Below are 27,319 nucleotides of genomic sequence, written 5' to 3'. Positions count from 1 at the left end.
CATGGTGGGAGATCTAGCGAGATCTCGCTACCATGAAAAATCGAGATCTCGACCATCTCGGCGAGATCTCGGTCGAGATATGCCATTTTTTGGGCGTCAACTCGGTATCCCATCTCGGTGGGTTTCAGGGTCCCAGTTAGGCTAAAACTTGGTATTTAGCCTATTTGATGCCTTTTGAACACACTAGTGGCCTTGGATTTGTGAGAAAACAGCCCTAAGTATGATTTCTAAGTCTACCCATATTGTGAAACCGAAATGCTCTATGATTAGAGAATGCAATGTTATATAACATATAATATAAAACCATTAATGCTATAGGATTAGAGAATGCAAGGTTATATGACATGTAATATAAAACCTTAAGGCATATAAATGAAAATCATGTGTATCAAATACATCAAATAACTTCAATGTCATCAAGATAACATTCATATGAGTATTACAATCTTAACTTTCGAGAATAGAATGATAAAAGTATACAACCGTTAGAAGTTTTATATAAGTCATTAACGTATAAGTTCATAAGACAAGTAGAGGATGATTGAGCTTTCTTTGATGTTGTAGATGTGCTAAAAGTTGTTGCAAGTGAAACTTTGGCTGAAATCTACAAAAAATTTGGTAAAAAATGAGAGTTCCAGCGAGATATGGCAAGATTTGGGGCGAGATATGGCGAGATATGGCGAGATATGGCGAGATATGGCGAGATATAGCGAGATATGGCGAGATATGGCGAGATCTCGAGCGAGATATCCCATCTCGCAGATCTCGCCCTTGATCTCGTCTCGGTTTATGAAAAAACCGAGATATCTCGCGAGATCTTGGCGAGATCTCGCGAGATCTCCCACCATGCTTATATGAATATAAACCTGTTGATTCAATTTAAGTACTGTCCAGTTTAGGTGGCATAGTTGATGTTAATTACTTTCTTTTGATGTTTTTTATGAGTAGTTGTAGTAGTACTACTGCTACTACTACTACTACTAATAATAATAACAAAGCAGCCCAAGTGGGCACAAGGGACCCTATGATTTTTCACTTCAAGCCTTTCTGCTAATTTGAATGTTTGCTTGCTCCCTCGGATATTACTTAATAGGGGGGCATTGTCTCCTTGGATGCGTATGCACCATAGTTGTCAAGGCGTCGCCTTAGCGTCTGGGCTCCTTCGGAGCGCCTCAAATTGGCGTCGCCTTATTTATAGGCAATAAGGCGTCCGCTTTTTTTTCTTTCTTTTTCTCTCCTTTTTTAAATCACAAGAAAGATGCCTAATCGAAGGCATATATTGAAATACTTATTAGATTCCGATTGTAAAGTATCTATTGTTTGAACCTATATGCATATGTATAATGACGCTACATGTGATCAAATGTTAAAATAAAAATACAAACAAACAAAATCGAAAGAGAATAAGTTCTTGACTCAAGTCTCACACTCTCACTCTCATCCTCTCTTCTTCTCTTCCATTCCCGCGATGACACTCCGGCAAGAAGTGGCCAGCGACAAACAACTTCTTATCTTCCTTTCTTCTTGCGACTTTTTATTTAGGACCTATTATGTGTGGTTTGTAGTATGTTGGATGACTTGAGGTAGTCTGATATTAGTTTTTTTATTATATAAGATATGATAGATTTAGAGTGAATGAGATGCACACTAAAAATTTCACTTAAAACGCCTCAACCACCTCAAAAGCGCCTCGGAGGGCGCCTCGTCGACTCATCGCCTCAATTAGCCTAAACCGCCTTGCATCGCCTCATCGCCGTGACAACTATGGTACGCACTCACTATGTGAATAACCTCATTTTCTAGCATCAGCTTGATGGCTAGTATCTCCAAATCTCGCTTTCCACTTTCCTTGGATTGAATGAATGAATTCATCAGCCCCGGGGCTTTATGATCCTTCCATCAAGTTATTTTAATGCAAGCAACATTAATTCTTTTTCTCCAACTAGCATCTATCGGCCCATTCCCACCATTAAATATTTTCGTTTAGACTTAGATTCCCCTATTTCGCTTTGCTTGAATCCATGACGCTGATGTTTGTTGTCGTTCGCAGATCCAGTCAGTGGATTGACAAGTGTCTCTGCCATATATGCAAATAGAAAGAATAATGATGGAAGAAGATGGTGAACCTGTAGTTAATGGTAGTTCCCGGTGTAATAAAACAAAAACTAAAAGCGAGAAGATGGAAGAAAAAAGGAGTGAAAGTCAACCTGGTGGAGGGGTGTGTGAATAGGTTGTACTAGTGGAGAATGCCTTGTAAAAACAAATAAGTACAAATTTAAGAATTTTTGTAGTGGAAATAAAACAAGGCAAGACACACAAGGATTTTATAGTGGTTTGACTCAACTAAGTCTATGTCCACTCCACTCTAACCTTAGATTGATTCCACTAGTGGGTCCCTTTCTGTACAGTAGGTGGGGACATAGTCATATAACACCTTTGCAACAATCTTGATCAGGCAAGAGTACCTTTACAAAATTCTTGATCCCAAGCAAGAGTACCCAATCTTATTTGAACAGTAGTATCCTTGTACCTTTATCTTTGGTATATAAACTTCTATTACAATTGATAAGAAAGATAAGAAAAAGGTATTGGCTAAGGGTGTCGCACACACCCTTGTATAGTTGTATGAAACTATGAATGCAAGGAATGTGAGTGGATGCTTGATTTGTTTCCTTACTTTTTTCCCCTTGATGGTGCTTGAGGAGGACCTTCTTGAGTTCAAGAATTTCAAGCTCTAATTGAAAAGCAAAGGAACTCCAAAGGGGATCTGGATTCAAGGAGATCAGGCTTTGATCACAAATAGTAGGCCGATTGTGTTTTGATAGATATGATTAAGGGCATCGTGAGAGATCTCGCTCTTGAGCGAGATCTCGCCACTCCAAAATAGTGAGATCTCGGTCGAGATCTACCAAAATTTTGGCATAATCTCGGTGGCCCATCTTGTTGGGTTTTAGGGCCCCGGTTGGGCTGAAATTTGGTATTTAGCCTATTTAAGGCCTTTTGAACACACTGGTGGCCTTAGATTTGTGAGAAAATAACCTTAAGTATGTCTTCTAAGTCGACCCTATGTGTAAAATCAAAATGCTGTGAAATGCAAGGTTAGACAACATGTAATGTAGAGATATCAAGTAATTCATGTTATCAACTATAAAGTATCAAATACATTACACATCAAACTATCAAAGAACTTAAATGTCTTCAAAATTTTATAACCATAAGAAGTTTTAGACTTCAAGTAAGTCATAAATCATAATCCATAATTTCACAATCACAAGAGTATGTGAGTAATAAGATTACAAGACTTCAAGACAGCAAGAGTATCACTCAAAGATTCTCGCATCAACTGGATTCCCCGGAACGGTGGCCACATATGACTCCCAAGTCAACTCATCACTGTAGTATGTCACATATCGGTTTAAATGTCACATTAAATTGGTTTCCATGAAAGTGTAGATCAAAGTTTGTGGATCAACATATATTTACATTAGACTTACACACCCATTGTAGAGCATTCTATTTGAAAAAAATTCAAATTTGGGGGAAAATCTTACTTTCGTTGAAAATCTAGTTGAAATAAGCTTGAATGATGATAATTTGATGGTGTAGATGTCTTAAATATGTTTAGAAGTTGAATCCCCAACAAATTCCGGCAAAAAATCAAGTTTCTGGCAAGTTTTTATGGTGCAGTGAGAGAGAGGCAAGATATGGCGAGATCTCGGTGAGATGTGGCGAGATCTCCCATCTCGCAGATCTCGCCTCTCCTCTCGTCTCGCTATCTCAAAATAGCGAGATATCTCGCGAGATCTCTCACCATGATTAAGGGTGTCATTAGGACTCCTACTTTTAACCAAAAATGGGGTTTGAATTGGGTCCTAACAGATAGAAAACAGTCATATTTTCAGACTTTTCGTTGACCAAGAGGTTTTTTTTTTTTTTTTGGGTTTTTTTTAAAAAAAAATTAAAAAAAAAAAAAAACCGCCGCCCCCGCCTTACCTCCGTAGAAAGTAGCCGTTAGTATATAGCCATTGGAGCAATAGGTGTCTTGATGGTTGACCCATACTTCAACCATCAGGTTGCTGGTCGACTAGTAGCTCAGTTGGTTGCACCCAACAACCACTATGATGCTGCCTGTCCCATGCTTAATTGCCTGACGGTCGACTGGCGCTTTGACCTTCAAGATTTTAGGGCTTACCAGAATTTATTACGGAAGTTGGTCAACTACTCTTTGACCCAGTTGTTCTTCATGCACATGCTTGTAGTTTCCAAAAATATGAATTTGCAGATTTAGCAATTACATGGTGCTACTTGTCCTACTCTATGTGCGTGGTCTTGGTCACTTGATTCTTCTTCATTCTTCAGCACCCGAAGTGTATCCACGTATGTGATAGTCCAATGAATGTAGTCTAGAACTTCATATGGATTGGTTTAGTGCATGGTATGTTCTCTGGATACGTTTGCTTTTACACCCCCTCATGCATCATGTTGATATGACCAAGGTTCAGAATCTTGGTTTCAAGACCTGTTTTTGGCCAGCCAGAAATCAAGATTTGGCTGAAATTTTGGGAACCTGGCCAAAACTAGGGATTTTCCTCTCGAAATTTGACAGCTAGTTTCGGCCCTATTTCAAGTTTTTTTTCACCTAGTTTTTTGTATACATTGTATTTAAAGGGTATTAAACATAACAAAATTATCTATTTTGTATGAAAAATCATTGAAAAAAATAAAATTCATATCCTATTAGCTTATAGACATAATCAATTAACTACAAATATAAAGAGTTCAAATATATTGTACTTTAAAAATGTCTAGTACAACCAAGATCCCACGACAAACAAAATGATGTTAGCCATAAACTAAAGAAGCAAAAGAAATGATTGCTGGGATCTCCACTTCATTCCACGGGCCTTAATTCAATGATGAGTTCCTTGGTGGGTCCATCCCACAAGCTGCATACCACTGTATCTGCTCTGCCTCTCCTTTGAATGTGCAACATATACATCCCATGACATGCTGTTGGCCCAACCTAGGTAACTAGGTTTTGGGTTAGATAGGATCTTCTAGGAAGGAATCAACACACAATTAGGGTTTCCAGGGTGTTTCGGCAGGGTTAGAATAGGGGTTTAAACTTGCTGGTTCTGCAGATTAGACTGTCTTTTATTGTGGTTCCCTCAACTAGAATAGGGTCTAATTGATAAAACTCGATAAAATTCAGGTTTCTCAAAAATTCTGAAATTTCTGAAATTTCAAGGAATAAGCTGAAGTGCAGGTTTTTCAGAAGTTAGGGAAATGGGCTGTATTTGCAGCATTAAGGGTACGGATGGGTTCCTTAGGCTTATGCGGGTCCTAGAGGGGCTGAAAAGGGGCTGAAAGGGGCTGGGGTTGAGGGCTTCCTAAATGGGGTAGGATAGGGTATTGCTGAGAGGGAGAGGCTATGGTGGCTAGGGTTTGGGTGGGGAATGGCTTACTTGGTTGAAGAAACTGGCTGAGGTATGAAGTTGAATGCGTGGAGTGGTTGATGGCAGCCTTGAATTGAAGAAGTAAATCACAAATCCCAGCCGCAGGGTGTCCAAGAAGGATCCCACGACTTATACCAAAGCCAATTCTCAAATGAAATTCATTCCATAATCAAGACTGAAGAATTACATGAAAGACTAGGCTATTTATAGCCTTCACAATCCTTCCTAGACTCAACTAATGAATCTCTACCAAATTGGGATCCAAATACTTACTAATATGGGACTTGATTAAAAATAGAACTAGTTTAGGATAAGGTTCCTAAAATTAGGGGCCCCTTCTTCTAACCAACTAACACTCCCTACTAACAAGCAAATACCCAAATTAATCCAACATCTAAGACTCCAAAATTGAAAATAAAACAGAATTAATTTTTCTAGACTAAAGTGACTCGGTCAACCTAATATAGCTTTATCCAGGGGTAGAAAAATGACCATTCTACTCCTGGACAGATTTGGCTCCCCTTGGATGGGCTTGGGCCTTCTTTGGGGGCTGACTAGGGCTGCTTACATCACCCAACTGTTTGGTAGTCCATAAGTGCCCGTCTGTAGGTCCCATCATCAACATAAAAGAGGTATCCAATCTAGAGAATGGGTCACTGTAACTGCAAGAGGATGATGGATGCACATATGCATGTGATGGGAGGTTGAATGATGAAGAAGTAAGAAGATTTGCAGAGAAAATGATGAATTTTGGTCGAAATGGCGGAGAGGAGTTGAAACAGAAAATAAAAGTCTTAAAGCCTCATGTTTCAACCGTTACAGTTGGTCTGTTTCAGTCGAAGTTTCAACCCAAATGATAAAACCTGTAACTTCTATATTTCTTGGGGTTCATCTTGGTTCAGCTAGAAACTCTGGTATCAACAAAATTTGTCAGGTTTCGATCAAAATTTTTCTATGGATTTGACTTTCTTAATCTTTCATGTGAGTAACTTGTTAGTGCATTTACTTATGTGTTTGTTATTATCAACACTTGTGAGGAGTAAAAAGTCTTCCCTGACTGGGGGTCATTAAAGGGGACATGATCTTGCTTCACCACCATCCAACCTGGGTTTCAATACCTGTGGTTGCTAGTGCTTCATCATAGAGCCATGTGTCTTCATAGTGAACCGTTGTGTGTCTAATGGAGCTGGATCTAGAACATGGGCACTAGACTGAGCCAGCCTAGTATGAGAAAGGTTGAAGGGCTTGATTTAACACTTTCCGTTAGTGTAGAGCTTTTTGTGTATCAGTTAAGTACCTAACAAGAACATTTTTTTTCCCAATATCCAAAAATCGTTCGCCTGCATATCCGTCTCTATGTTCTTTGTTTATTACAATGCTGGTATCTAAAGAAACAAAACAAAGACTCCTGAATGGACTTAGAAACTGAAATGACATGCAATTTGTAATTCAAACTTTTACCTGAACGACACTAAAGGCTCCTCCAAACACATGCACAAACACAAAACACAGGGTTACTGTGCAGGAGTTGTGAATTCCTACGGAAAATCGAACAATATGACCACAGTTTAATGGCTAGGCTGATTTTAAAATAAAATCCAAGAATTAGGAAATTTATAAACTCAAGGGCCTTTAGTGGTGAAATGGTAAATCTCTAAATGTCATTGGCAAGTTGCATTTAGTAATTTGGTTCAAGTTGAAACCAAGTCACTCGGAGGGGACCATGTGCTGGTGTGGCCAACCTCTGCATGAATGAATAAAATATGCCTTTGGGATTGCTGTTGCTTGTTTAATGATATTGGTATCCGTTGGACCCAATGTTGTTTGTGTAATGTGCTAGTGACAGATCTATTGGCAACATTGAACTTATGCTTACTCCATACGGGATCCTTCAGTGGGAAGTGATCAATTATCCATTGCCATTTACCAATACATATTCTTAGAGCCTGGTAATGGTCTGGGTTCCTATATTAATCTTTAAGGCCTCCAACCTACATAGGATGTCTTTTAAACATCATTTGAGAACATAGGGCAGAAGTATACACCTTCACTAATTTTCATAGTTTGTGATGCTCATTGGGTAAATAGAGCTAGTAAGGACAAACATGGAAAATGGGAGCTTATAAGTTGTATGAAGTTTGTATACTCTAATTTTGTGTGTGTGTGTGTGTTTTATTATTATACTGAAATTGCAATACTGATCATTTCTGTGCTTCAACTTCTAAACAGAAACAGCAGTGCATTGGGTTGTTCTTTTATAATGAGCTTCTACATACTTTCTATCGACTCAGGATATGTGACTACAAAAATGCATCACACCATGTTGACAAATTGGATGCTGCTATGAAGGAAGAATTGTTGCAGGTGCAACGTGCTGAGGAATTGACTGGAGAACTTAATGCCATAAATCTGAGTTTGTCCCGCTCTGGATTGCATCACAAAGAAAGATCAGCACTATGCCAAAAACAAGCTCAACTGCAGGAGCAGCTGAATCATGTTATTAGGTACCGTTCAATTGGAAAAGTTTCTTTGGAACCATCATATTTTGGAAATGCGAGAAGGGCCTGGGAAGATAAACTAGCACTGGCTCCACCTCCAATAGATGGTGAATGGCTACCTAAAAGTGCCGTATATGCTCTAGTTGATCTGATGGTTGTCATTTCTGGGCGTCCTAAAGGATCATTCAAGGAGTGTGCAAGGCGGATACAATCTGGACTACATGTTATCCATGGTTTGTTCTTTAGAACATTTTCTTTTGCACTGTAATCAATGTGATTTCATGTAAATTGCTTCACTTGTTGATTTGATTTTTATATAAATGCAGAGCTAAAGTTTTTAAGTAGACTTGTGCTTATACAACAACAACAGCAACAACAGCAGTAAAAAGCCTTGTCCTAACTAAATGGGGTCTGCTACATGGATTCTTAACTTTCAATCAGCTTTGTTTGCTGGCCATGCTGTGCTTTTATATAACCTTATTTGGATTTGGGAATAGGAGAATGACTTGTCGTCTTGAGCGGTGAGCCTGTAGAAACGAAATATGGTCCGACTCAGAAATTTATTCAGTTGACTGAATTTCGTTGAAATTTTGGTGAAATTTCAAAAATTTTAGTGACACTCCAGAATATCAAGGGATTATAATTGTAGTTGAGATTTGATTAGCTCTCAGTATTTGCTCAAAATTTATAGTGAAACTCCAGAATATCAAGGGGTTATAATTGTAGTTGAGATTTGACTAGTACTCAATATTTGTTCTTACATTTTTATGAAAGTTTCAATATTTTCTTGTATATTCATGTTTAGATTTGTGAAAAACATGATCCAGCTTTGCCGCATATAGGTGGGCATGTGCGGATCTATAGGACCAGTTTGTGTTAGGCTTAGTAAAAAATAATGTTGCCATTGTGTTTATTGTCTTTAAATTAGGCTGCACAAGAAACCAGGTGAGAAAGCCACCTAAAACCCACCGAGACCGTCTTCTGAAACATATGTTATTCTACCATGTTTCGCCGACAGTAACTCAAGTCAAAACACTGAAGAAATGAAATCTCAAACCTTGTCTCTAAGTCTTCAGAACCTCAATTGATATTATAGTAAAAGGTTGCTCAGACTACTATTTCCTACACTCCCCGTCAAGTTGGTGCATAGATATTGATAATGCCCAGCTTGCTTAGTGTGACATAAAGGGCATTTCCACTCAGTCCTTTTGTAAAGATGGCTGCCCCTTGATCTCCCAGACGAATGGAACATATATTGTCTTGCCATATGAATTCTCCTTGATGAAATGTTGATTTTGATGTGCTTTGTTTGGTCATGTACTGAATTGTGAGCAATAGCGATAGCTGATTTCCTGGAGGAGATTCTTGAATCATGGTAATTCTTTCAGACTCCCTACGCCATGGTGCGGTACATTGCCTCTATACTTGATAAAGCCGCTGCATGCTGTTTTTTGCTAAGCCACGTGACAAAATTGCAACCAGCAAATGTTCTGTACCTTATAGTAGATTTACAATCAGTAGGGTAGCCTAGGCAGTTGGCATCTATATAATCCTCCATCCTCATATGGTCATCTGGGGGAAGAAGAACTCCTTGTCACTTGTCAGGTGGCTGATTTTACAAGAGAAAACTTCCTTCTTAGTGTGCAATAAATATATCCCAGTGGTAGGAGAATAACAATCGACAGAAGTAAAGAACCACTTAAAACCAGAATTGGGAAGCAAGTGCATCATAGAAGAGGATGAAGACCTCTCTGATTACTAACAGGACAATTTTTTCAGGGTTATGATGCTGAAACACAAGCATAATATAACAAGTTTTCAGGGCTACACTGCTGAAACAAAGTAGGTAATGCACCAGATAAAGTCCCTAAAGGAGGATGCCTCAAATGTGTGTGCCATTGATTGATCTCAGATAATGCAGCATCCGAGGATGTAGATGATAAGCCTATCCAGATGTGGATGTAGAAGAGGAAGATAAAATCTCATTATCTTACAGGTACAACCTCCCATGCATCCTACTAGAGCCAATGGTTCTTCCTATGACCAGGTCCTGAAAAACATGATATGTAGGGGAAAAGGTTACTCTGCAATTTAGAGAGGAGGTAAGACTGCTGACTGAAAGTAGGGTAAAAGTAAATTTTTGGAACATGAAGAACTGAAGATAAAGACAAACTAGGAGAACAATGAAGTGAACCCTTCCCAGAAACAGAAGAAAGAGATCCATCAGCTATTCTAACTTCGTCACAACTAGATGAAGGTAAATACTGAAAGAAAAGTGTGGATGAACCAGTCATATGGTCTGTGGAAGTGGAACCAGAATTGATTATCCAAGAAAGGGTAATGCTGATGCACACCTACCAATGACTGAGATGCCAGTGTCAGCAAAAATAGGACTCAGATGTGGGTGCTCCTGCAGTATTAGGATTTAGGAGAGGCTCGCAAAGGTACGGTGATCAGTCTTCTGTCATAGTGCAATAGGGTGTTGTAATATTCAGAGATGGAATGGGTTTCATGAACTTGCTTGCGAAGCTTATCTAAGCTTACTTTCCAACCTTACCATAAGTCTGTTTGGCAGCAGTCCAAATGCTAGCAGCAGGTCCAATATTGAAATAGTTTGATGTTATTCTGATTTCATGGAGTGAATTAGGAACGCCACCACTAGGGAGTCATGTTCAAGCCATCAATCCTGAAGTGGTCCAGGTCTAATTGTCTTCACATTTGTGCCTGTGATATGGCTTAAAAGGCCATGTCCAGTGATCATAATATTGGCTGATCTAGGTCATATTACGTAATTAGTTCCATCCGGGGTTGTAAGTAGAGGAGCAAGGGGCTGGTAGTCATTCTTTCCCTCAGAATGTTCAGATAGTGGGTGAAGGCCCTGGTGTAGATTTTGATGTAATCATCTTAAGTTAAACCAGATTTAGAAACAAAAAAATACAGAGGCGTACTTGGATCGAGTATGCTGTCCAGCAGTCAATCTTAAGAGCAGAACCAGGTTGAATATGCAGTTCATAATGCAACCTTAATAGCTGAAGCAGATTGAAGAAAAAAATTGGAAATTCTTTATAGTTGGTATGAAAAAAAGCTGCTGAGAAAGTCGATTAGGGAAGAATGGCTTGAATTTATGAGTTTGATCCAAAACCCTTTATTTATAATGAAGTGAAAAGAGCACTATTACATAAATACCCTTACTTGGGCAACAATAAATAGCAAATTACATAAACTAACCCCCCCCCCCAAGTTGAGGCATAGATATTAGTCATCCCAACTTGCCTACAATAGGAAGAAAATCTTGTTCTTTCAAGCCTTTAGTGAACATATCTGCCACTTGGTCTCCATACCTCACAAAAGGCAAGCAGATCATCCATTGTTCTAGCTTTCCTTTGACAAAAAATCTGTCAATTTCAATATGCCTAGTTCGATCATGTTGCACATGACTATTGGTAATGCTAATGGCAGCTTTGTTGTCACAATACAACATCATAGGGTTTTGGAATTTGAACTCCAATATCTTCTAGTAGGCCTTCCAACCATAGTAACTCACAAACTACACAAAACCATAGCTCTATATTTAGCTTCTGTACTGGATAAAGCTACCACATTCTGTTTCTTACTCCTCCAAGTAACTAGATTACCCTCAACAAAGGTACAACAACCTGAAATTGACTTTCTGCCAAGAGACCTAGCCCAGTCTGCATCAATATATGCTTCTACCCTTAGATTATCAGTGGGTGACAAAAGCATTTATTTTTCAAGAGTTCCCTTCAAATACTGCAGTATTTTGGTAATAGCTTTCATATGAGCTGAATATGGATCATGCATGAATTGGTTCACTATCTCCAAGGTATAAGCAATGTTTAGCCTGGTGTGGGACAAATATATAAGCTTCCCTACTAGCCATGGTAGAAGATGTCACTCTCGAGCAAGATCTTGCCACCCTGAAAAAGCGAGATCTTGACCAAGATGGCGAGACCTCGGTTAAGATGTGGTGTTTTTTTGGCAACCCATTTCAGTGGGTTTTAGGGTCCCAATTGGGCTAAAACTTGGTATTTAACCTATTTAAGGCCTTTTGAACACACTGATGGCCTTGAATTTGTGAGAAAATAACCCTACATATGTCTTCTAAGTCGACCCTAAGTGTGAAACCGAAATGCTGTGGGATTGAGGAATGCAAGGTGGCAAGGTTAGACAACATATAACGTAGAACATTTAAAGCATATAAATGAAAAGCTAGTGAATCAACTATCAAATACCTCATAGAACTATAACGTCTTCAAAATTTTGTAACCATTAGAAGTTTTAGTAAGTCATAAGTCGTAATCCATAAGTCATAAAGTTCACAAGAGTACAAGAGAATCATGGAATGGGAATTTGGGATCAAATCATAAAAGTTCAGTCAAAATCCTTAGCTCCACCACCAACTCCAAGCTCTCCACCACCAGCTCCAGCAACACGACGACCATGACGTATGCCAATAGCTACTCGTCGGCCCTCCATCTCCATGAGCTAGCTACCATATATTCTCACCAGCCAAGTGTTGCTTGAATCGACATTTTCCTCCATTAAGGGCTCTTCTGCAGTAGTTGCATGTGATCCTTTGGCCTCGTGGATCTGCAGGGACGTCATGTCGCCGCACAACATCATTGTCCTTTATGCCTATAAATAGAAATATAAAGCCACATCACATATTCAATTGAAATCAATGGAAGGACTTAAGAGTACTAAATTAGTTGTACACAAGTAACACAATTGCACATGTAAAAGTCTAAAGTTTGAATATTGAAACCTTGATTGGTTTACTAGTTGGTATCTCTTCAGCATTCTCCATCAATTGATTTTGAACAATGCCCATATACAACTTCCTAGTCAACTCATCACTATAGTATGTCATATATCGGTTAATGTGGCTCCGTTATGTTTCCATGTCGGAATATTGGAGGAATAGCACACTTGGGTAACCATAAATCGTGGGTGGGTGAAAGAGCCATTGCTACTCTCACTGTTCGTGCTGCTGCTGAATAAATGAGTAGGGGTTTCTAAACCATTCAGTCAACAACCCACCTTCACTCCCATATGCATACTCTCTAGGTGCAGGGTCTTGAGGAGTAGCATGACCTCCATAAGAAGAGTACCCAGTGTAATCGGACTTGGTGGTGTGATCCCCGTATAGGTACCCTGATGACTACCAACTGGCCTAACTCTACTATTGTGAAACACTGTGAGTATGATTTATGCTCATGCCCATGTTCGATACAAGATCCTGCATGCTCACTTCATCATTCCTCTGTCCCTAGTTCGATTTGATCTTCTTACTCTTAGTATAAGTCCAGGTGGATGGGGAATCGTGACCTGTATCCTGTCCCCCTGTGTTGGACTGTCAGATGACTCAAACCTAGTGGAGATGACCCCCTTTGCTCACTAGTTAGACTTCTTCCAGCAACACCATCAACTAGAATGCCTCCAAGACTCGAAGGCTGACTGGGAGGGATGGTATCATCGACATCGTCTGTGCTTCCACTACTAGACCTCAACCTAGCTGTTTAAGTCGACCAAGTGACTCCACAAATGGTACTCTTAGTCCTACTGCCGCAACTACAACAATGTGACCTTCATCAAAAGACATGTGCTCAGCCACAGCATCTGGGCCCATTGCAACAACAATATAAAGGATCTAGCTGCCCTCCTAGCCCATCTCGCACTAAGCCACCTCGATCCTTGACCCAATGATATATGACATGATCCTCCTCATCCGCTACGAGGGGCTCGTGGAATATATCAGTCAACTCAATTGGTTCCCGACCTTCATCATCCATATCATCTTGCATGTACCTTACTTTCAACTTCATGTTGTAATGCACATATACTAAGTCCTTGAGCCTCTTACTCCTCAATCTATTTCGTACCTTATTATGGATGAGTGAGAAGGTGCTCTAATTCCTCTCGCAACCAGGGATGAATAAGTCTGTGGGGACCTTAATTGCTACATCCCTGAGATTTGGTGAACTAGATCCATAGAACACCGACTAGTAAGCTGTATAACCAAATATAAGAATGCGCTAGGCTTGTAAATCTTACTTAACACTTATAGTAATGGACTACTTACCAGGATCAGTTTTATGCCTAGTAGCAACCATTGAAGGCTTTCCAAAACTCTTAGAGGCATCCCCGAACTCCCTAATTTGTACACTAACTGTTCAATTATTGTACTGTATATGCAAGAAGTTAAAGAAACAATTGAATAAGTTCTCACCTCTCCATTAATTGTCCCTTGCATGACGTGATCTGGCATGGGCTTCTCCACCACGTCTTGCACCGCATTCATCAACCTTTCATTTAGCCCTAGATCATCCTTGTAGCGATACTTTGGGTTAAGTAAGCTTGTATTGTGGAAATAAAAAAACTGGTTGGTGACTTAGTTGTTTACTTGTTTATAACAACGTAAATTTAAGTATACAACAAAAACATAAAGACTTTAACTCACCACCCAAGTGCAAAAGATGAATCAAGTGCAACTCCCATCTATCATCGATGATCCACTTGTAGGATTTTTAGGAGCTAGGGGCAGCAGCTTTAACCAACTCCTTCGTTTACTTGAGGGCAACATATATGTGGGCCATTGTGGATTGCTTCTCTGAATACACCATCCTTAAAACAAGCATAATAGGCTCGAAAATTCCCACTGTCCTATTCAGCTCCCTCCAAAAGGAATCATCAGCAATGGTTTGTTGGACTGCTACTGCATCAGGATGGCTATATCCATGCCAACTAAACCACTCCTCACTTGCAAACATGTGCCGAAGACCCACCACTTTCTTCTTGAAGCTTTTTAAAGTCACATAGTTGGTGGTGAATTTATCAATCCAGGTTTGATTAGATCACCCTTACCTTAGTTTCTCATTATCTTCAGCACGTAGCCATGATTATAAATAAAATTATTGACCCTTCTCGCCCCCTCAACCACACCATTGATCGACTCCTCTTCTTGAAGTCCTTCAACTTGAAACCAATCAAGTGTGCTGCACATGGTGTCCAAAAGAGGTGGATCCTGTTGTTCTTTTTCTTCATTAACATTTCACCAGCTTTCTTGAAGTTAACACCGTTATCCATGATAATTTGGACAACGTTTTTTGGCCTACCTCGAGGACCACTTGCCTAAGAAGCTTGTAAAGGTAGTTAGCATCTCTGATTTTATCTGAGGCACCCACTGACTTTAAGAAGGCTGTCTTTCCATTACAGTTTACCATGAAATTGATGATGGACTGTCTAGTAGGACCAGTCCATCCATCAACCATCACATCAACACCATATGTTGCCCATCGTTCCTTCAATGAACCAATGTATTCCTCCACCTCCTTCGCCTTGGTAAATATTTATTTGTCACTTCCCAAGCTATTGGGCCTTTAACCCCTACACATGCCCTAGCAATTGCATTGATCATCCTCTAGTAGTATGGTGTGTTGGCTACATTGGCTGCAATGTTGTTGTAGAGTATGAATTTGCTGATTGCCAACCTAACAAACATATATAGGATACTTCTTTGATAGGTGTCTTAATGCTTGAAGAGGGTGGGGTCTTGGTCAAATGTGGCATCGTAATGTGCAATCTTCCTTTTCCTTTCAGTCCTTTCACTTCCCCTATTTTTGTGAAAACTATGTCTAGGTGGCATGGATGCCTCTAACCCTGAACCACCTGCTCCCCTTGTCTGTTCATACTGCCTTACATTCTCAAAATGTAAAGATTGTCTACTAGCTTCCATTGCAACCTTCATCTGTCTCCATTCGGACTGTGACTTAACACCCATAGTCCTTCTGCTCCCCTCATCGTTGTTTGACTCCTCATCATTGTCAACAAAGGGTCTCTGTGGCACTGTATCCTCAAATTCCCTTTGCTTTTGTGCCCGATCATCCTTTCTTTGTATCCCTCCTTTTAAAGTTGTTGCAATTGCTTGTTACACTTCATAAGGAACCTTGAGACACTTGGTAACATCTTGTAGCCACCAGCCAGTGTTGCTTTAATCTAGTTGAACAACCATAATTCAAGTTCTTAAGGCAATACTTGCTTTGGGACTTTTTCTTGTTGGCAGTCCTAGGCCCCACTGCAGTGCCACTCACACTAGTTGTCATTTAAGCTACAACACTCAAACATGAATGTTCCAAATAATCATTAGAATAATTTTTAGATAATTAAAAACACGTAAAAACAATTTATAAAACAACAAAACACACACTTTGTTCTAAGATAACATACATACAATGCTTAAACAGACATGTTTGTATTTAAAAAAGAACTGTATAACATAATCATCATTAAAAAATAAAGTGTATATATATTAATTTTTATAATTATTTAAATGTGAAATAAATAAAAAAACTACAAGAAGCATGATAATCAAAATATGACTGCATGAAGTTGTAGCCCTCTTAGTGTAGTCCAATATAAGTTAGAATCACAGTCATATCATAAGTATTTTGCTATATTCTTTTATTTTTATTTTTTTTGAAATTATATTTTTTAAGTGTGGAAAATTAAAAAAATAAATTGATAACAGAAAATTAAATTTGTTTCCATGAAAGTGTAGATTGAAGTTAGTAAATCAACATATGTTTACACTACACTCACACACTGATTGTGATCTGCTATTTAAAAATTTTAAATTTGGGGAAAAATCTTACCCTTGTTGAAGATCTAGTTGAAATGAGATTGAATGATGGTAATTTGATGTTGTACATGTGCTAAAGAAGGTTGCAACTTGAAATCCAGCTAAATCCCCAAAAAATTCTGGCAAAAATGGTGTTTTCTCGGGATCTCGGTGCGATCCAGAGAGAGAGAGAGAGAGAGAGAGAGAGAGAGACGAGAGATGGGTGAGAGAGAGGTGAGAGAAGCCCTCTCTCGATCGAGGTAAGTGAGTTTAAAGGCTTTGAACCATGTGGTTGGACAAAAAAAGACTAGCTTTCCCCATCTCACGAGATCTAAAAGCGAGATCTCGTGGCGAGATATGGAATCTCTCCAATCTCGCCTCCCATCTTGTCTCGTTAAGTGGGAAAACCGAGATATCTCGTGAGATCTCTCACCATGTTACCAACCTTTGATATCTTCCTTTGTCCATTGGTTGTCCCTCTTTCGCCTTAAGTTTAGCTCCAGCTTTGATAGAGGTATCAACTACTTTACACCCCAACATTCCCACTTCAGATAATAAATCTATAGCATACTTCCTTGGGATGTATATATATATATACCCTTCTTTGATCTAGCCACCTCAATTTCTAGGAAGTACTGTAATTTCCTTAGATCTTGAATCTCAAACTCCTTGGCAAGAAAGTCCTTCAACCTCAGTATTTCCTCACCGTCATTCCCTGTGATGATAATATCATCCACATAAACAATGAGAAGTGTGATTTTCGTACTTGACTTCTTGATAAACAATGTATGATTAGCTTTGCTTTGCTTGTACCCAATAGAGGTCACTGCCTTTTGGAGGTGTCCAAACCAACACCTAGGAGACTACTTCAACTCATAAATTGACCTCGTTAACTGACAAACTTTCCTTTTAGTATTGTCTTCAAAAGAAACCATATGGGATCTCTATATAGATTTCTTCCTCCAATTCCCCATGCAAGAAGGCATTCTTTATATCTAATTGATGCAAGTTCCAATATTTGTTCATAGTTATAAACAACAGAACTCTGACAATGTTTAGTTTTGCAAGAGGGGCAAAAGTCTCCTAATAATGAATCCCATAGGTCTAGGTAAACCCCTTTGCAACTAGTCTAGCCTTCAACCTATTGACCGATCCATCCATATTCTGTTTAACCATAAACACTCACTTACAACCTATGGGTTTTTTTCCTAGAGGAATTGTCACCTGCTCTTAGGTATCATTTTTCTCCATTGCTTGCATTTTTTTTGCCATAGCTGCTTTCTATCTCTTATCCACATATGCCTCCTGCCAACTTTTAGGAACAATAACAAATGATAGAGAGGATATAAAAGCTTGGTAAGAGTCAGACAAAAGAGTCATAAGAAACATATTTCGTTATGGGATGTTGAGTACAAGATCTAACTCTTTTTCTAATAGCACTAAGAAGATCAGAATGAGATATCTCAGGGGGAACAGTAGAATTTGATTTTGTAGCAAGAGACTGAAGTGGTAACGTCTGAACTTTCTCCACTTGCTTAGGTTGATGTAATTTTTCCTCTGATAATTCTGCACCTCCTTATTCTGGTCAATCTTGTTTTGAAAGACCTCAATAATGTGCCCAACAGGAGTGGTCTCCCCCTAGCCAGGTTCCTCACAAGGTTTAGAAAAAGGAGGGGGAGAATTGGAGTCCTTGAGTATACTGGCCGAACGCCCTGGTCAGGAAACTTTTCTTGAACTCCTAAGTTGTCTTGTGGTGGTGTGTGGGAGTCTCTATGTCTAGTAGGAAAGTCTAGAGTTAGAAAGAACACCTCTCCTTTAGGACTCTCTCCTGGAGAGGTGTATAGTTAAGTGTAAGACTCATTAAAAATTACATCCATGGACACAATGGTTTTCTTGAAAGGAGAATGCTAACATTTGTACTCCTTCTGAGTAGCTAAATACCCCAGAAATATGTAGCGTAGGCTGCGGGGTGCTAGCTTACTCTAGTGGGCTGTGATTTTGGCATAACACACGCATCCAAAAATAGAACCCAGTGGGTCAGTTTGTAGATACTAAAAATGTTTTAGGAGAATATATGGAAGACGGTATCTATAAAAAGGTTTGAGGATAATATATGGAAGAGGGTTCATTAAAAGGTAGTCAAACCTCTCTATTAATGCGAACACAAAGGGGTTGCTTATTGAAGCATCGACAGGATGGATTTTCAAAGTCCATTGGGATAATTTTAGGTCTCTAATTGTCTATGCACAGGGGCCACATTGCATTTCAAATATCTATTTTCCGTAATAAATTATGCACTTAGACATACCAAACTTATTTCTAATTATTAAATATATTATAAAGATGGTGACCGAATGCTTATAATTTGTAGACCATATTTTATTGTCCCAAATAATTTGTCAAAATAGGTAACAAATACAAATATAAATCACACCAATGAGACTTAGATATTTTATTTCTCATACTTGAGAATTATTTTTATCCAAAATATTCACTTGATGATGTGAAACTTCCAACAGGTTTCGTGTTTCAAAATACATGTTTTCTCATCACAATTCATCTTGTAGGATGTTTCATTTGTGGGCTTCATTTTGCCTAGTGGATAATTTGAGCATAAATTGAATGTATCATTTGAGCCAATGCAGGCCTTAAAGATAGCATGTCAGTGGCATAAGGCAGAGGGTGCTTTTCATTTGATGGATCAGACCTAATGCATCTTGTAGGGAAAAATGTTAGGTAGCTGCAGGATTTATAGTTGTGCACACCCATAAAAGAGTTAAGATTTGTAGGAGAAATCTCGAGTCCTTGCTGGCATCTAGCGAGATCTCTCTCTTATTCCATTTAGCGATACAAGACAATGTGCTTTGCACATGTGGTTGAGTTGTAACTTTGATGATTGGATTGTCATTAAACTTTGCAATTTGAATTTTGGACTTTGAACATGTTTAATCTATTCAACTTGTTTGCATTTTGAAAATTTAGTATCAATGTAGTTGTTTGACTCGTTTCCGACTTGGGGCTCAAAGTAAAACTCACGTATCTATTATTCTTTTATTCATAAGTCTGAGGTCACAAGTGTGTGAGAAAGGCTGAGATAGGCTAAATGGCAAGTTTCAACCTCAAATGACCCTTAATACTCCTTAAGTGGAGCCTTGAGTTTGGGAAAAAGGAAAAATTCCGCCTACTCGGCTGAGATCTTGAGTCAACTCTTTTTTTGAGTTGGTGAGATGGGTCTCGAGATCAAGATCTTGAACCATGTACCTGGATTGAAACCTAACACATGTTTGGTCAGATTGTGCTTAATTTTTCTGGACAGCCAGATCTCAAGTGCCATGCTCACATATATCAAGTTTCAAGCAAGTAGAGTTGGCAGTGTAGCAATGCAAAGCGTTGAAAATCCAGGAACACATGTGGGTAGGTAAATGATTGGATTTGAGGCTGAAATTTGTTATATGGCTAGTCCAGACCATTCTTTGGGTATCCAGTGCTGGAAATGCCCTCATACACCCGTAAATATATTCGATATGGGTGTATCCACTGTATTATCGTTTTCTTTGATGATTTAGTCCTCTGGATTCGTTTACCTTTCTATTCAATACTTGGTTTTATTATTATTCGCGGAAAGATCATCAGTCTATTTGGTTAACATCATCTATTGACTGTTGTATCAAGTCTTCTTCTGGGAAATATTCTTGTTGTGACCTCTTTGGGAATCGATTTTGCTTCTCTGGTTTGTTTGATTTGTAAATCAGTTAGGTATGTGTTGAAAATAAGATCAGATTTGCTTCATCTTGGCAATGGTATTAGGAACTGAATCAAGTTTAAAATCTCCTCCACAGAATCTGACCATCTGTGTTTCATGCAGTGGAGCTGTTGCAACTTGGGATCACTGATGGTGTGACTGGTGAGTTGTTTTTTATCTTCCTTTTAAATCTTGCTATTTGAAGTTCTGTTGATCTGCAATTATGACCTACCTAATTGGTGGCGATATTGAATCCCTTACCGGAAGGTTTTAAGTTCAAAATGCTGGCAGCTAAAGAGGAAGGTCAGGTTTCCGTCTAGGCTTTGAAATTCGGAACCAAAGTTGATTGATAGAGATGAACTTTGTTTCATTTTATATAACAGAAGCAAATTCAACAGAAACAGAGGCTGAAATAGGGTTGATGGGAGAAAATTGACCTTCTTAAGTTAGGGCTTGAATGAGGTCAAATTAGGGTTGAGTAGGCTGGTGCTTGAATTTATTTGGTGCTCAGAAGTTGAAGGGAAAACTCACTCACTAAACAGCAGTGATGAGATCTGAGAATACCTGCAGGGTATGTGATGTGATGAGAGTGCTCCATGGCCAGGAATGGGAGGAGAGATTACTCCACATCGGTTGGGTAGTGTACTGCAATTTGATTTATGACCTTGGAATTTTCTGTCCACCTTGAAGCTTGGGCTTTTGTGTTGGATGCCGTCAAATGGTATTAGAGCAGTTTGGTTGTGCACTATCCTGGTTAAGCCCTGTGTGCCCGAAGTTGGAAGTGTTGATGCACATGTGCAAGAATGAGAGCGGGGTTTAGTTCCGCATCGGTTGCGTAGTATACGGCTGTTTGGCTTATGTCCTTGGAAGAGCTTCTTCAGCCAGAAGCTCAGGACATTGGTAGTGTGGGTGTAGACTGCTTGGTTTTTAGGCATTGGAATAAGGGTCCAGTTGAGGGTTGTCACGGTTTATTGTGATGGTTAAGGATGAAATTTGAAGACAAACAGAGTTGGTCATATTGAACTATGGTCTGTTGCAGATTGCACGAATACAGCATCCTCAATGTAGAGAAATTGTTGGAAACTAATTTTTTTTTTTTTGGGGGGGGGGGGAGGGGTGGCAGCACGGCTCAAAGATAGTTGACCCTTGTAATGGGTAAACTGAATGGGAACTTGAAAACATAGCAGCACAATATAGTAGATACCCTCCTTATGATCTAGTGAATCCACCCAATTGGAGGAGATGCACTCCATAGAGGCCAGGGAAACCATACATCTTGGCGGCAAACATCAATCGCATTGTAACTGAACACATGCTACCAACAGTAGGGGTGGATCCCTATTTATGCTTTAGGTGGGATAGCCCATTTGCTTGGGTAACAATTATGGACTTTCCAAAAACTGAGAATGGTACAAAACGAAAACTAACTTAGAACCTTTTAGAAAATAAGCTGACGGCTTCATGGACTTGTTAACACTGGCTAATAAAGTCGATCACATTACAAGCCCAGAAAATAGAAACTCTAAACTGTAATGCTAAGCTGTGGCTCTTAAGCTCTTTGATATCTCTAGAACTGGTGCTACAGAAACATACCGTGATAGGCCCCAATTCACAGAATAAATCAGCCTTTTTAACCTCGTTCTCCTGTATGCTGCATCACTAATTAATAATCTTCTTTTGAACCCCCCCCCCCCCCAAAAAAAAAAAAAAAAGAAGAGACTTATTATATTTTTTGTAATTCTGTTCTGTGAGGTTCTTCTACCCCAACCAAGACTTTATTTTTTGTTGCAAATTGGACTCCTTGGCTTATTCTGGTCTTTCTGATGTCTTGTAAGCAGTATGCTTGACTATATTGGGAATGATTACATGCTTCTTAAAATTCTTCCGTTTTGCAGAGGTGGATTTGCAAAACACAGCCATCTGGATGGCTGGTGTGTATTTGATGATTCTAATGCAATTCCTCGAAAACAAAGTTGCTATGTCTCTGACACGGTCAGAATTTGTTGAAGCCCAAGAGGTACGAATGTGCTTGCAGATGCTGATAGCTTTGCACTTCTCTTGCATGTGGTTTATCATTTATCATTGTTAGAAAATAAACTTTAATCAACCAAAACAGTGCAATAACAAGAAGAACTTATGAGAAGAAGAAAAAAAAAGAAGAAGAAGAGAAGAAGAAAGAAGAAGAATTGATAGGAATCACATAAGCTTGCGATTCTAGCTATTTTACTCCTAGAATCGAAATATTATTTATAGATATCAATAGTCTAGATTACAACTTGAGAAGCAAACCATCTTGCCCTCTAAAAAAGAAAATAAAAAGTCAGCTTATGGACAGAATTTTCTAGTAAAACTAACTCCTAAAATCTGTCCAGAATAGAAAGTACTGAAAAAGGAAAGTTCTGAAATGTCGTTAAACAAGTACAGCCCTCCCGACTTATGCCCTTTACCATGTGTCCTCTTTGTCTTAAGATCTTGAAACACATAATAACTAGGAAAGGAAGTCATAATATTTGTAAGTGGGTGGTTAGTTTATGAACAACAAAAAGTTTAAAGGAAACTCATGTAAGTATAAAACAGATGACATGGATAAGGTGGGGGTGAGATTAATAGTTCCTATACCTTAACAATGGCATGGAACCATTAGCGAGGGTCACATTGGAAGAGAATGGGCGAAAAGATAAAAAGTTGCTGAGACACTAGTCATATGATCAGATGCCACTAAGTCAGTGATCTGGGGACGTGAGGTTGAAACACAAGTTGAAGTGGCAGTAATGGATGACTCTAGTGACACAATATTAGCACCTGAGGTGGCTTGCCATGAAGCTTCCAATAAAATCTTTTTATATCTCATGGTCGACAACAATGATGGCAAGTTTTGACTTTCCCAATAGTGTTAGTGGATCCCTAAGGTGTTAGGGTTTCTACTTGATCCTCCATTCCCACACACACGAGTACCTTCCAAACCTGACCCACCACTAGAGCCATAGTTTGGAGTAAAGGATGCCTATGAAGAATTGTTGGTTAAATAGGACTTGTGTGTTTTCTTTGGACACATGAACTACATGGAAAAATGTTTTAAACAATGAGGGTACCTTGTCTTCCCCTAAAATCTGTGCTATAACTGAGTCAAATTTCTTCCCAAGTCCTTCCAGAAAACCCATAATTGCAATTTGTTCCCTTTGATTTTGCATCTCAATAACATCTAATGAATTGGTTATAATAGAATTCAACTCTTCATACATTTGCTTATAGTCTGCAAAATATTGGGTTGAAGGTCTGCCCTTCCTATCGGCGCTATAGGATTCTTGTGAAACCTAATAGATATGGGAAAGGTTATTCTATCCTGAATAGAAGATATTTAAGTAATCCCATGAATCCTTAACTTTGTCAATATGTGTAACTAAGTCAACAATATATTCTCTCCATGGAATTCCACATCTCTCTTAAGATTTGGGCATCTATGGTCTTCCATGTACCATTCCCAGTGGACTTAGTGAGATGGTCTTGCTGCCCACAACCTTGATTATCTTCTTCTAATGACAGAAATTGATAGTCCCTTAAAGTTTTTGTTCAGAAATACGATGGGATGTGGATGACATTATTTTAGTAATGGTACTCTCAAGGTCAAACCCAGATTCCTCTATAGATATAAATAATGACCTAAATTTTCTTATGTCTAAACAAGAGACACTAATTATAAGCAAGTAGGCGGCTGCTAGCAATACTCCAAATTCAAGGCCCAAAATTGCTTCATTGAAAACATATCAAATCTAAAACATGGTGGCAACCATAGTATGAAATACTGCCGAAATTTCAGTGTTCCGGTAAGGAGCGAATCGAAATTGTGGTTGAAAATGATAAACTGCAAAAATTGCTGAAATATCGGCAATACAATATCGACCGTTGGGCGAAATATCGCTCCTGTGTTAATTTCAAGATTGCCAAGAAATCACCTATAAAAGGTAGAACTAGGTTGGCATTTTGCCACGTTTGGGCAAAATTTCAACCTTGACCGAGGCACGATAGTTGGTATTGAGATGATGGGATCATTGTGTACTTGCCTACACTTGTATAGTTGTACATTATATATACTTGACTACTTGTATAATGAATTTTAGCTATTCTTTTTTCTTGCAATTTAATGAAGATCTCTGTGTTCTCTTGCATCATTTGCATATTTACATTGGTTTAAATTGATATTCCAGACTTCCAATTTCTCTTGCATACAGCTGGGCATGTGCCAATCAAGAACACCACTTTAGGCTAGGTTTTAGGAAAAATCAATACTCGCAATGTGTTTATTGGTCTTGAATCAGGCTAGACTCAAAAAACCAAGCCAAAATGACCCCAAATACCCCTTGAAATTGAGGGTCGAAAATTTACCAAAACATTATGAAATTTTGGTAGTTTTGCCGGGTGGTGAAACAACATGTTTTGCCGAAATTTCACATTATGGTGGCAACAACTAGAATGTCTTAAGGAGTAATTATTCATCACAGATCTGAGGCTGAAAGCCTGAAACACAATGTGAAATACAAATAATTCCCAAAACAAGATGCTGGACTATCCTTTACCCAGATCAATCCCCACAGCAGTTCTTATCAACAGATACACTCTTCACAGCAGCAGTTCTTGAAGAGTAATCCCCACAGAAGTTGTTGACAGTAAAATTGTTCCACCAAAACAATGATCAGAGCCAGATTTTAACAGATTTCCAAGAGGCAAGAACAAAGTAGCGGCAAAGAATAAGGGCCAGGACTCAACAATACTTAAAATTACAGATCAAGTAGAACACAACCGAAACAATATCAGTCCAGCATCCAGCCAATAAGATCTGAAAAGAAGTGCTAGCTCAACCAAACTATACAATCCAAGTCTAAACCATCTACCACAGCAGAATTTTAGGGCCAGGCTTCAACAGGAAACCTTAAAAGTAATTGCGAGACATACCTGGACAGAATTGAGACTTCCAAAGAATTTTCATCCCAACACCAACGACTTGATGCTTTGAATTTGATGAAGAATCAGTCTGTCATGTCATCTCCTAAAACTAATACCCAAACAAAAACCTGCACGAAGTGCTGCCTCAAGTCAAAAGTAGCTGTGGAAGACTCCAAACCAAATATCAAAGTCTTCACCACACTGTTGCAAGAAGATAGGAAGATATAAGCCTCTGATTTCTTGCATAAGGATTTGCAGGAATCCATTAAAATGGCTCTGATGCCATATGAAATATGGTAAAATCAGAGAAACAAAGAGATTGAGAGTAAGAAGATGAAATAATCTAAGTGGGGAAAATGGAGAGAGAAGAGAGAGACGAAAGGGATTGAGAGGAGCCTGAATCAATATGAGGATCTCCATATGCTACATTTATAATAAGGCTTCACCTACTATCGATCTCAAGAAAGGAAAGAAGATTCCAATATGGACTCAAATATGGCGCTAAATCTTGAGCTGTATTTTTTGTTCCCAAAATGCCCTCCAACAAAACTGTTATCTGCCCTTCCTACTCTTATATACTGATGTGGTTTCTCTAGGCATGCTGCATTTCCCAGTCGCCAATTCAACTGCAATATTGAGGGTTGAGGTTCAGTAGATCACTTTTTGTTAAATTCTTCCAATATGATAAATGACTTTGTTTTTACTTGTTTAAATTTTTGTTGATTCAGCTTTGAAATTAATCAGACAACCAGAAATTTTGTAAAATCCCAACCTAACATTTGAGTCGCCAATCTGTTGCCTCATGCATGAGCACCATCTTTTGTATTATACATTCTTATGACTAATACAGGTAAAGGTGCTCTGCATATGTTGCAGGCATTGGTGGAGATGAAAAATTGGCTAGTTAGCTTTCCAACAATCTTACAGGGATGCGAGGGCATTTTTGAGATGCTTAGGGGACAGTATGCTCATTCCCTGGGTTGCTTTAGCGAAGCAGCTTTTCATTTCACTGAAGCACTAAAGGTATGTTGTCCTAGGTCTTCTTGTATTTTTGTTGCCTAAGCTATGAATTTTAGTTTTAATAGCTTGCATATGTTTTTTAGAATACAGGCACTGAATGTATGGTAGAGCCTAGATGATTAACTCAAATCAGTTCTTTTATTGTTTACTCTTTCTCTCTCTCTCTCTCTCTCTCTCTTTTTTTTCTTCTTTCAATTATTATTATTATTTTTATTTTTATTTTCAATGCCAAATTACCAATTCTATAATATTTCAGTAGCCAGAGACCCAGAGTTTGTTTTTGTAGGTACCACTAAGGCAACAGCTTCCCAAACCCTAAAAATTTCACCTAGATACCTTGACAAATATGGTTTCTGCAAATTCTCTATACCTGGCATGTTAGTTCTATTGGGGCTGAAGAAATTGGGTTTATCTTGGGGTGAAATAACGATGTGGGCCTTTTTTGAATCTGGATCAGTAGCACAATTGCAGTGCAATGGTCAATTGGGGGCAGTCCTGGAGAAAGAAATCAATAATTATTTTTGTGCATTCACCTGCTCTCCAATCCTTGGAATTTCAACTAGGATTGTAATTCTTGTATTTGCTCCATATTGAGAGTCCTCAGAATTAGGATTCTTCCCAATTGTGATCTTAGATATATGGTTTTGTAATGAGGGATATTTGTTTTCAGCTAACCGAGAGCAAATCCATGCAAGCTATGTTCAAAGTCTATGCAGGTGTCTCATATATCTGCATGGGTGATGCTGAATCCTCTTCACAGGTGAGATTCATAGGATTCTTGTGCTGTTTGTAACTTCCTTTTGATTTGTTTCCTAATCTCTACAGTTATTATGATGAATGTAATCTTGCTTTTTCAGGCGCTGGATTTAATTGGACCAGTTTACAACATAATGGATTCTTTCGTAGGAGTACGAGAGAAAACTGCTGTTCTTTTTGCTTATGGTCTTCTATTGATGAAGCAACATAACCTACAAGAGGCACGGTACGACTTGTCAATTCTTTGTTAATCCTTCCTCCCATTAGA

The 27,319-nt window shown here is 38.8% G+C and overlaps 1 protein-coding gene across 4 annotated transcripts in view; it reads left to right on the top strand.

Moving 5' to 3' along the window:
* The window catches only part of LOC149023172 (Tetratricopeptide repeat (TPR)-like superfamily protein), a 64,775-nt gene that overhangs the window by 17,281 nt on the left and 20,175 nt on the right, over positions 1-27,319 (top strand). For all 4 annotated transcript variants that reach the window (XM_089143727.1, XM_089143726.1, XM_089143730.1 and 1 more), the window contains exons 5-10: positions 7,686-8,187; positions 20,458-20,496; positions 22,230-22,351; positions 26,152-26,298; positions 26,966-27,055; positions 27,153-27,277. In XM_089143727.1, the coding sequence (XP_088999853.1) occupies positions 7,686-8,187; positions 20,458-20,496; positions 22,230-22,351; positions 26,152-26,298; positions 26,966-27,055; positions 27,153-27,277 (1,025 nt within the window). The remainder of the gene's footprint in view (positions 1-7,685; positions 8,188-20,457; positions 20,497-22,229; positions 22,352-26,151; positions 26,299-26,965; positions 27,056-27,152; positions 27,278-27,319) is intronic.

This window comes from Hakea prostrata, chromosome 2 (genome assembly GCF_041222555.1).
Source record: "Hakea prostrata isolate BN-2017 chromosome 2, UWA_Hpros_2, whole genome shotgun sequence".
NCBI lineage: Eukaryota > Viridiplantae > Streptophyta > Magnoliopsida > Proteales > Proteaceae > Hakea > Hakea prostrata.
This window is presented reverse-complemented; position numbering and strand designations above follow the sequence as displayed.